Source organism: Vanacampus margaritifer, chromosome 14, assembly GCF_051991255.1.
Source record: "Vanacampus margaritifer isolate UIUO_Vmar chromosome 14, RoL_Vmar_1.0, whole genome shotgun sequence".
Lineage (NCBI taxonomy): Eukaryota > Metazoa > Chordata > Actinopteri > Syngnathiformes > Syngnathidae > Vanacampus > Vanacampus margaritifer.
In genome coordinates this window covers 7678683-7689900 of record NC_135445.1, presented here as the reverse complement: position 1 = coordinate 7689900, position 11218 = coordinate 7678683, and the positions used below count along the sequence as shown (strand labels likewise).

The 11218-nt window shown below is 39.9% G+C and overlaps 1 protein-coding gene across 2 annotated transcripts; it reads left to right on the top strand.

Moving 5' to 3' along the window:
• Positions 1-10615, top strand: slc26a1 (solute carrier family 26 member 1). 2 transcript variants are annotated; one of them, XM_077542563.1, is made up of 8 exons: positions 1-128; positions 3649-4126; positions 4469-4669; positions 5595-5841; positions 5918-6149; positions 6281-6464; positions 6561-6848; positions 7925-10615. In XM_077542563.1, the coding sequence occupies exons 2-8, from the start codon at positions 3725-3727 to the stop codon at positions 8498-8500; spliced, it is 2130 nt and encodes a 709-aa protein (XP_077398689.1). In that variant the 5' UTR covers positions 1-128; positions 3649-3724; the 3' UTR covers positions 8501-10615. The 2 variants fall into 2 exon arrangements, with proteins under 2 accessions (XP_077398689.1, XP_077398690.1); XM_077542564.1 differs by having other exon boundaries at positions 80-128; positions 3652-4126.
• Positions 10616-11218: the final 603 nt, after the last annotated feature.

Sequence of the window (11218 nt, the reverse complement as noted above, 5' to 3'; positions counted from 1 at the left end):
GACGTCTCCCATCATGCTTTGCAATCGGAAGCAGGAAGCAGCTTGAATGAGATGAAAAGATGTTGGATGGAATGACGGCACGGGAGGAGACAGAATGTCCTCCTCGTGCCATCCAAGCTCCTCTCGGGGTGAGTCTTCCTTCTCTGTTGACACTTCTCAACATCATGTCAGCTGATGGTGCTGGCGGAAGGATTGAAAGAGCCGTATGGTTCAAACAATGTGATGAGATGAATGGAACATCTTGTGGTTGTTGTTTTTTTTGTGGGAGGAGATGTCGCAGAAGTCCATTGGTGACTTTCCAGAGAAACGTTGCTATCTAATAATCTATTTGTGTGTCATTCATATGCATTTGAGATGGAACATCTCCTCCTCTGACATCATCATATCATCTCATCACCTCAAGCTGTAACACATTCCCATGACAGGATTATATATTATTATTATTATTATTATTATTATTATTATTATTATTATTATTATTATTATTATTATTATTATTATTATTGTTATTAATATTATTATTATTATCATTATTATCATTGTTATCATTATTATTATTATTATTATTATTGTTATTATTATTATTGTTATTAATATTATCATTATTATCATTATTATTCTTATTGTTATTAATATTATTATTATTATTATCATTATTATTATTATTATTATTATTATTAGATTAGGGAACGTTATGGTTGATGAGTACACATGACGAATATCTTAACCAAGACTCATACGAGGAATGCGGTGACATGATTCGCTCAAACGCTGACAAACAGACCTTTCTTTGGAACATATAATATATTCGGGAGTGTGAGCGTGAGTGTTTGAGATAAGGCAACAACAACCGATAAACAGAAATTGCTCCGCTTAAAAGTCAGATTTTGTCATTAAATCTTGTCATTGTGATTCATAATGATAATCATTTCACGCTAGTATTAGCATTTTTGTCTCTTTTTTTTTTCTTTCTTTTTTGTCAATAATTAATAATAATAATAATAATAATAATAATAATAATAATAATAACCGATTACTAGCCCTACACTAAAAACGGTTGGAGTGGAACAATTAAATTAAATTAAATATGTGACTGATACCTTTAATTGCGAAGTGTATTCTTGATGACATTTGATTCGTTTGTGAACCTGCAGACTGGTTGCACTGAAGGTCAAACACGTTAACTTGCATGCAATCAATGTGTCGGCGTGAGCTGACAGGCTGCCAGATAAACACTGCAGTTCAGTCAAAAATTGACTCAGTAAACATCCTGTAAAAATGTAATACAAATGAGGACAAGCCCCACCTACTAAAAGCGGCCAAGCCAGTAAAAAATGTTTACTCAAAGGGCTGCTCTTAGTTCTCTATCTAGCGCAATTGTGATCACTCAGTAAACGCATCCGACTTAGAACGTCACGTCAGACTTTGTGTTGCGGTTCGACTTCTCCAGGTGAGTATTAAGTGTGAAGGAGTCATTTAATGGACTTTTGCTGTGCCGCATTATTTGCATGTTATTAATGGTTTATAAATGTGTTATTAACATGTTATAAAGTATCATTATAAATATGCATCAAGTAAATAAAAGTAAGCCCGTGTTCAGCTGTAAGAAGCAGCATAGCTGACCGAAACATATTTCCATGTACATTGTTACTGTATTGCTGCTTACTAATTATTTATTGACACTTTATGAACGTGTTATTATTGAAGCAAATTGATTGCAACATATTTGCATATAAAGTGATAACACATTTTTTACCCAAAAGACTGCATCCCGTTTCGAATTACGGAAATGTTTCGTAGTGCCTATATAACACTTAAAATTATTCATTTGTGCTGTTCATTTGTTCGATTTTGGAGAAAAGCGGTAATTATTCCAGCGGGAAAAAAAGTGTCAACCTCGTGTAAGTTAAGCACTGGCCACAAAGGTCTTAGCGCTACACGCGTTCTTTATACCACATGATGAAAAGCAGGACATATTGATTTGAGTTCGCCCATTGCTTTAGTCTGTGACGTGGTGATCAATCTTCCCGCTGCTTACAAAAGATCATCAGTGTATCGCCTCCCATGCGCAACCATTTATCAGGTGCTTTTAACAATAAGCAAGACAGCCCAAGTTTAGCTGCAAACTAATTTATTGATAGACTCGAGTCTTCGGACTGTGTGGGAAAAGTTTTCATCCTTGCTTGTGTCAGATCACAAAGCGAAATAGTTACATAACTTGTGTCCTAAGTCAAGAGAGCTCACAGCGTTGCTTTTATTTCGGACTTTAATTGAAAAAAAAAAGTAAAAGAAAAAAGAAGCTTTTTTCGCACGGTTTTCAAGTCGCCAATAATGTGTTAACCCCAACTGAGAAATATAGACACGATAATAGTTTATTACTGACTACCTCAGTGGCATATCGGCCCTTGAGAGCTCTAAAAGACACCGCATAGCTCTGTTGTGATGAGGGCGATAATGTTTTACAGCTACTGGGACGCGTGGTTTCATTATCTGCTCCTCAAACCAACCAAATGGAAACCATGAGACAAACAACGCATGGCTGCAGTCAGTGAATACAATTTTTAAGGCTTAACTGCTCCAAGTTTGCTGATCTTATCCACTGAAATAAAGAGGTATCATTGCAAAAATAATCTCGGGTACAATTGAACGGACTGATTAGGATTCATTAAGTGTGATCAACTTCAAAGGAAAGTTTGACCCTTTGTAAAATTATGTAATACAATCAACATTTTGAAGTGCAATTGTTTTACCGGGATTTAGTTCCAACTAATTAATCACTGTTAACAGGCCAACATTTGAAAAGATAAGCCAAGTTCTGGCAACCATCCAACAACTGACAAAAGGTTACAAAGACTGCAAATATCGACAAAACAGCAAGTCAGTCGTTCCTCAGGGTCACTAAAGTCTTAGATATGAAGAGAAATATATATGTGTCCATAAATTATGTTTCAATCTGAGCTGACAAGGCAGCGTGACCGTTGTACTACCTGATAGTACTCTGACTTTTTCCAGCTTTTCGTCCTTATTTTGTCCGTAGGTCACACAAAGATTCCCTGGTTGATGTTTATCATATATAATTTGTCACATTGAACCGTATTTATTCTGTGACAGAACATTTACGGGTTATCCTATTTTAACCCTAATTAGAGTTCACCCTAACCACAACCAGGGAGCCCCTGCAAACCCTGAACACAAACCCTGAATTCATACCCGAGGAGCGATTCCAGTTCCGCCAGACATCAGCTCCAAATTCTAAAAGAATTTCTTCTTTTTTTTCTTTCTTTTTTTCTGGAGAGCTCAGTATTGTTCATTCTGTAATTTTACCGATTTGACATGTCATCATCATTGCTCTTTCTTTTTATTATTTTTATTTTTATTTTTATTTTTATTTTTATTTTTATTTTTATTTTTATTTTTATTTTTATTTTTATTTTTATTTTTATTTTTATTTTTATTTATTTTTTAAAAAATATTTATTTTTTTTTTTTTTTTTTATTTTTTTTTTTATTTTATTTTTTTTTTTTCTAAAAGAATTCCTATGACCACGGTCCGTCTACGGCTGAACCCTGACTCAAACCGAACCCAATCCTAAGACTAACCTTAAAATGCAATCAATTAAGACAGATCATCTTTTTGTTGATCTCCAAGGAGCACAGCTTACCACCCTGTCATCAACCCCTCGGCCCGTCTCTTCATCTGCCGCACACTCTCCCCGTCTGAGACCATGGAGGAGCCCAAAGAACCCTCAACAGCTCATCCACCATCTCTGTTGGAGCGGAGGGCTCGCCATCCACAGCCCGCAGTCTCGGTCATCAAGTCCAAGCTGCAGCGGAGTCTGAGCTGCTCTGTTCCCCGAGTACGATCCACCTTGTCGGGCTTCTTCCCCGTGGTGCGCTGGCTGCCCAAGTACAAACTGCGAGAGTACGTTTGGGGGGACGCCATGTCCGGCTTGATCGTGGGAATCATTTTGGTACCGCAGGCCATCGCCTACTGCCTGCTAGCTGGAGTCGAGCCCATCTATGGATTGTACACCTCATTTTACGCCAACATCATCTACTTCCTCATGGGGACATCCAGACATGTTTCTGTAGGCATCTTTAGCCTCATGAGTCTCATGGTTGGACAGGTGAGCTACAGCTACTTAGGTCTCACAAAAGATGTTTTTCAAACCTAAACTAACAACTCACTCCTCTAGAAAAGGACGTCAGTTTGATTTTGAAATATATATTTTGTGACACACCTCGTAATTCAACCTTCTCTCTTTGTATGCTCTACAGAGGTGGCTTTAGCCCCTTGTGCTAGCTAGCTAGCTCCCTAGCAGGTATCTGAGCACCCGAAGAGCTAGCTAGGGAGCTTGCTAGCTAGCACCTGGGGCTAAAGCCAAACTGTGGCAGGGTTTTTACTTTCTCGACCTGGATTTGCCACCTCTGATGTAACAGCAACAGTAACAGCCTCTACTATTGTGCAGGTGGTTGACAGAGAAGTGTTCCTCGCTGGATTTGACCTCAACGAGGACTTATCTGGTCCTCCAGAGTTCAACGGTTCATTCAGCATCAACCTCACAGCCAGTCAAACTCACAGTGTGGAAATAATGGGCGTGCAGTGTGGGAAGGAGTGCTACGCTATTAGCATTGCTGCAGCTCTTACGTTCCTGGCAGGGATCTACCAGGTAATGAACTAACTTCCACATTTCCTACCTTAAACATTAGTGTTGTAGTCTCAAGACCAAGACCGATCTTGAGACCACTTTTGTCTCAGAATCGAAGACACGTTTACTCTGTATTGTCTTAGTCTCGGACAGGGTGGACTCGGGATTTTAGGGGGTCAGTCTTGGTCAATCTTGGTCTTGTCTCAGTCTCGACTTCCATACGTCTCGATACACTCTAGTCGTGATAATGTCTTGGTCTCAGTTGATGTGGTCTTGACTACAACACTACCACACGTATCACAGAACATAAGCTTGAGTGTGCACCAGTTCACCCACGACTCAACTCAGGATAAGCAGAAACTGGATGGAGAGATGAAACAGTTTGGTATTGTTAGAAGACTATCTTGGTCTTCCGCGTGTTCGTTGTTGTCCGGGTTGAGAGAATGTTGATTTTCTGAATACAGACTGGAGATCGGTGAACAGGTCCTTCGAAGGATTTATTTTACAGAATATTCTGGACACAAGCGGGTTTACAAAAGCACAGCTGCTCCTCGCAAGTGTGCTATTTCAGCGGACTCATAGCATTCTTATACTATCTTGAAAAAACCCCAGCCCTGAGTTCAATACACATGACGACAGCCGGAAGCAGATAAGACTTTTTACACTTTTACAGCATATCATCCAACACACATTGAGTTCAACCCCAGACACTGTCCCATTGATGTGGAAACAGACGAGGTCCTTTAGACATGATGACATGAGCAGAAATTGTGACAGCACTTACAAAGACACATCAACAAATAAAAGTTCTACTGAGGAAATAAGTAAATTAAAACAGTTATGACTAAATCTAGGCAGAAGATTCTCAACAGTATCAAGATTGGAATAGAAGTGAAAGTGATACTAGAACGCAGTCTTGAAGCAGGTCTGACAAAGTTTTCCATAGGTCATGATGGCTGTGTTTCGACTGGGCTTCGTCTCCGTCTACCTTTCGGCTCCCATGTTGGACGGTTTTGCCACAGGAGCCTCGTTTACTATCCTGACCGTCCAAGCCAAATACCTCTTGGGTCTGAAGATCCCTCGCCATCAGGGCTATGGCACTGTTGCCGTCACCTGGTTCAACATCTTCGCCAACATTCACAAGACCAACGTGTGCGACCTCATCACTAGTGCCATCTGTATCACGATACTGGGTAAGAAAGGAACTCTTTGTATTGTGAGAAAATGTGAGATAAGGCAGTCATTAAATCGTCTTTGGGGGTTCTATAGTGGCAGGGAAAGAAATCCAGGAACGCTACAAGGATCGTTTGAAGATCCCCCTGCCAACTGAACTGGTCGTGGTTGCCGGCGCCACGCTGGCCAGTCATTTTGGGAATCTCAACCATCATTACGGCACCAGCGTTTCAGGTCACATCCCCACTGGCTTCATTCCTCCTCAAGTGCCCAGCTTTAGTCTGATGACAAGAGTAGCATTGGACGCCGTTCCTCTAGCGGTCATCAGGTAATTTTTAAACAAGCTAATGCTGTCATTGCTAGGTGGGAGCATTTCTTCATCTGGGTCATTAAAATGCAGTGATGCCGAAGAATTTTTCACTGATTTTTAATCAAGAAAAATGTCATTTTATCTCCTAGCTTTGCCTTCACCGTGTCGCTGTCCGAGATGTTTGCCAAGAAAAATGGCTACACGGTTCGTCCCAATCAAGAGATGTTAGCCATCGGCTGCTGTAACATCATCCCGTCCTTCTTCCATTGCTTCACCACTAGCGCGGCTTTGGCAAAAACGATGGTAAAGGACTCCACTGGCTGCCAGACACAGGTGAAGTCCAACCTAAGAAATGGTCATCAGAACATCATAGTCGTTGTAGAATATAGTAACAGAATTCCTGAGTGTGTTACTTTGCTCTTCCATCAGGTATCAAGTCTGATCAGCGCCTTGGTCATCCTGTTAGTCTTGCTCTTCTTCGCACCTTTCTTCCACGCGCTCCAGAAGTGCGTCCTTGCCTGTATTATCATTGTTAGCCTTCGCGGCGCACTCAGAAAGTTCAAGGACGTCCCCGCAAAGTGGCGAGCCAGCCGTAACGATGCCGTGGTTTGGCTGGTTACTATGTCGGCCACGGCTCTGATCAGCGTGGAGCTGGGCCTCCTGATTGGCATCACCTACTCTATGATCTGCGTCATCTATAAGACCCAGAGCCCGAAGGTGAGTGACGGTGATAGAACAGGAAGCATTTCAGAAGGTTATTTAGTATCTCTTTTTTGTTCTTTCTGGGAATGCGGTGTCTGGACCTTGGGTTGTACCATTCTTTGTCTCTGGGAAGACGAACCCTGATCAGATGAGGGGTGCAAAATCTTTTAACCCTGGAGAACCCAAGAACCCTTTTCTTCTTTGGAAAATTATGAATTATACATTAAATGACTGCTATAAGTACACTGAACCCCAAAATATATGTTTTTTTCAATTTTAACCCTTTACTCTCTCATTTAGGATTAGGGCGAAATTTGACCCTTTGAGATTTAGGGGTATCATTTCGAAAAATCAGAATAACAAAAACTGTCAGTAAACTATTTAGAATTTAAGAAAATAATCAATCAAATACACAGCTACATTGAACAATATAATTTTTTGTTTTATTTGTTGCATTTTAGCCATCTTGTCACCACCACTCTGGCTCATGTAAGTGCAATATTCATCCACCAGATGGCCCCATGCAGGGGTCAGAAGTGGCACTCTGGACTTTTGAAGTTAAATTTGTAAAAAAAAAAAAAAAAAGGTCTTTGTTATTTGAGTAGCAGAATTTATAGGGGCCAAATTTGACCCCGTGGGTACTCCAGGGTTAAGATAACTAGAAAATTCCAGTAGTGCTCGATTCAATGCCCTGAGAATGGAATGACCTGGGTGAATGATGGGTACATTGGTTTGTCACTTAGAGGGGACCCTTAGGTTGGTAGGCAACCCTAGTTCTAGAAAACCGTAGTCCTGCGTTTTTTAGATTGTTTTGTATCCTTGGCAATGAACCATTAGGGCTTGGAACAGGGCTTGGTTGTAGTTGTACCTACAGTATATAGACTTAAACGGGGCAAAACCATCTCCTGTGCAGTCCGCTAAATTGACTCATACATTCTTGAAAACCTACAGAGTCCTACAGAGTTGAGGCGACACTAAAATACTTTGAAAATCCTTATTCACTGCCAGCCCAGTTAATTAAAATAGATATTTGACGTCTATAGCCGTCAATGGCACTGAATGAGAGGAACTAATCAAATGTCTAAAATCAGGTGTCTCTCCTGGGCCGGGCCGGCGACTCTGATCTCTATGAGGATGTGGAGGAATACCAAAACCTCGTCCCGCCGACCCGAGTGCGAGTCTTCCGCTTCCAGGCTCCTCTCTACTACGCCAACAAGGACACCTTCCTCAAAGCCCTTTACAAAGCTGTCGGGGTGACGCCGTTCTTGGAGATGACCAGTCGGAAAAAGGCGGAGAAGAAGGCCAAAAAAATGTCCATGACGCAAGCGCAGACAAACGGGAACGCCAACAACGGCGACGCCGTCGTGGCACTCGTTCAAAGAGAACTGGACTTCCACACCATTGTTTTGGACTGCTCTGCCATCCCCTTCATCGACTCCACCGGCATGGCTGCCTTTGGGGGACTGCTCAAGGAGTTCGAGGAGATCGGTGTGAGAGTAGTCCTCGCCTGCTGTAACACCTCCCTCATAGATACTTTGCAAAAGGGGCAGTTATTTGGGAAAGGTGGCAAAGACATGAGCAAAATGTTGTTCCACACGGTGCACCATGCGGTCCTGCAGACAAACATACGCCAACCAGACAAAAGCTCACAAGACTCTGTTCTGTAGCGCAAAAGACAAAAGGAATGCAAGGTGGCCTAGAATTAAGATGGCCGAATCTTAACTCACCGCTATGTGGTGACAATTCTCCACGTTGCTTGCCTAGGTTTGCTTCTGGTATTCCAGGTTACTCCCAAATTCCAAAAACAGAAATGCCAGGTACATTTTTTTTTCTTCTTTTTTTTTTGTCTTTTTCTGGAGAGCTCAGTATTGTTCATTCGGTAATTTTACCGATTTGACATGTCATCATCATTGCTCTCTCTCTCTTTTTTTTTTTTCTTCTTTTTTTTGTAGCGCTAATGCTAGGTACATTAATGACTCTGCGATTCATGATTGACTATAGATGCAACAAGATGACAATAACAAAAAGTAGTTCTTTGGCACCAAGATGGCTCCAATATATATTTTTATAGTATACAGGGCTTCGTTCTGAGCACTAAAACAGAATTTTTTTCAGCAAATGATAGAGGATAGGTTGTGCAAATAGGTGAATTTGTGAATATCCCGTGGAACATTTTTGGACATTTTGGAACTTCCAGGTTCCTGAGGGGGGAAGATTTGTCAGAACTCAGCAGAACGCAGACCATAACCCCTTAACCCACAGACGGTTATCTTTAGTGAGAAATGACTACACAGTCACATCACGCAATATTCAGTTCATTACAGACACAAACGAGTCTATGAATCTGTTATGAGAAGGTAAACAAGGCAAAAGATCAAAGCGAAACAAACCTGTTGGCGCATCAATCACCATTAATCTTTTTTAATGATCACATTGTTGCCTTAAGCTCCAATGTAAGAAGGGAGCGCTTTGCTACATAAAACCCTTTTTGACCCTTTTAGACCACCGTCCGTCTCACTTTTGAATGGGACTGCTCAAATTCAGCCAAACTAGGCACATTCTAAACGCGTTTTATCAGCTGACAGATACCGTATATGGAATTGTTGTGGCGCAGATCAAAGTCAAACTAACTGCTTTTACAATGGAGCATTTTGCCAGTATGGTTTTTGACCCTTTGGGGCCACCACCCCTCAGACTCATGCTCGAACAGACGAAGTGAATGAAACAAATCAGATTGTTCATTGTTGTCATACGGTACAAATTAAGTTTTATCCTGTGGACTGGTACGAATACATGTTTGAGTTTGTCACATTGCGCAACTGTCTGTCCATTCAAATATGTTTTGTCAACATTTGCACATGGACATCAAAATGACAACACTGTTAAGGAGCCTGTTATCAAATTAAAATATATTTTTTACAAGTATGACTTCTACTAATTTACATATGCATCCAAATTGGACCCCAGGTAAACCGTCCTGCATATGCATTGTTCACTGAAAAATAAAGGACTTTTTTTTTTTTATCTGTTAAATGCATTTATTCAGGTGGCTCTGAGTTGATATACTTTGATATACAATATTGTTGACACCCTTTAATCATTTCCAGAATTTGGAAATGCCCCACTAGTCTTGCTTAGAGGAAGAACAACAGGATCCATTAAAAAAACAAAAACAAATAATTAGTAGATTATCTGAACAAAGCTTTGCTCGGCGTGTCATTAATCACGCTAAATCCAGGAGGCCAAAGTCTACATGTTAACCAAAGGCAATTATTACCCAAGACCTAAAAATCATCAACTGTCCCCCTCAAAACCTTTAACTTGTACTATGAAAAAATGTTTTGTTTTTTTCTTCTTCAATTGCTGCAAGTCTGCTCTCAGTTTGTCACTAAAAGCGTGTTTTCATTTTTGTTGTGTTTTTGTGTGTTTGTTTAGTTTTTAATTTGCATTGTTACTGGGAGTAACCGTTGATGCTTTGTTTAAGTGTGAAACTATCTCACAGAAAGTTTGGCTAACGATGTCATTTAGAGTAACTTACTGAATGAATGCAACTATTCAACACGGATTGTCTCTGCATATTTTCATGTTTTATAAAAAAAAATTTAAAAAAAAGTGAATACAGCCAACATTTTTATTTTTTTGTTCTGCTGTCAAATGTGCTTTTTTTCTATTCATTTGTAAAACTGTGAAAAGAAATACGGATGTGTTTTGAGCATTCCTTTTTGCATTAGTGTTTAACATTCCTGTGCAAGCACAACACTTGAAATAAATTCCATCAAACACTTGTGTTTACTATGTGATTATGATCATGAACCAAATGCTGTATATCAAATAATAAATTGGCATTGTTTATTATTATTTGAAACCATAATTGGAAATCCTAACCAGGATTAAAGCCCTACTTTGAAACTATAATGCATGAAAAAAAAAAGAAGAAGAAAGTGTATAATGACTTTTACGGCTCCCTGTATATAAATAGATTTCCAACATCCTGAGTCATCTAAGTTGCTAAGTTGACCGATATCCAGAAGAATGAGTACAGTGTGTCACACTATCAGAAATAAAGTGATGTGTCATATCCTCTACGATGCTATTTCCCAACATAAATTCTGACAGTATGTCTTGTTAAACATCAGTAACAAGTGTCAGCATGTAACAGAATTTCATGTAATTATTCAAGTCAGTTACATATTTACATCCTGTGTAGCTTTAAATAGGTTTTCATTACTTATTATGTGCACAGTGTATGATGAGTTTTTGTTTGACCAAATCTTAAAATCATGACTTACAGGTTTAAATGGCCTTTACGCGATTCTCAGTAAGAGCATCAACGCTGCCCTCTACTGTTCAAATTAGGAATAACAAGCTCGAACACCTTTAGCTTG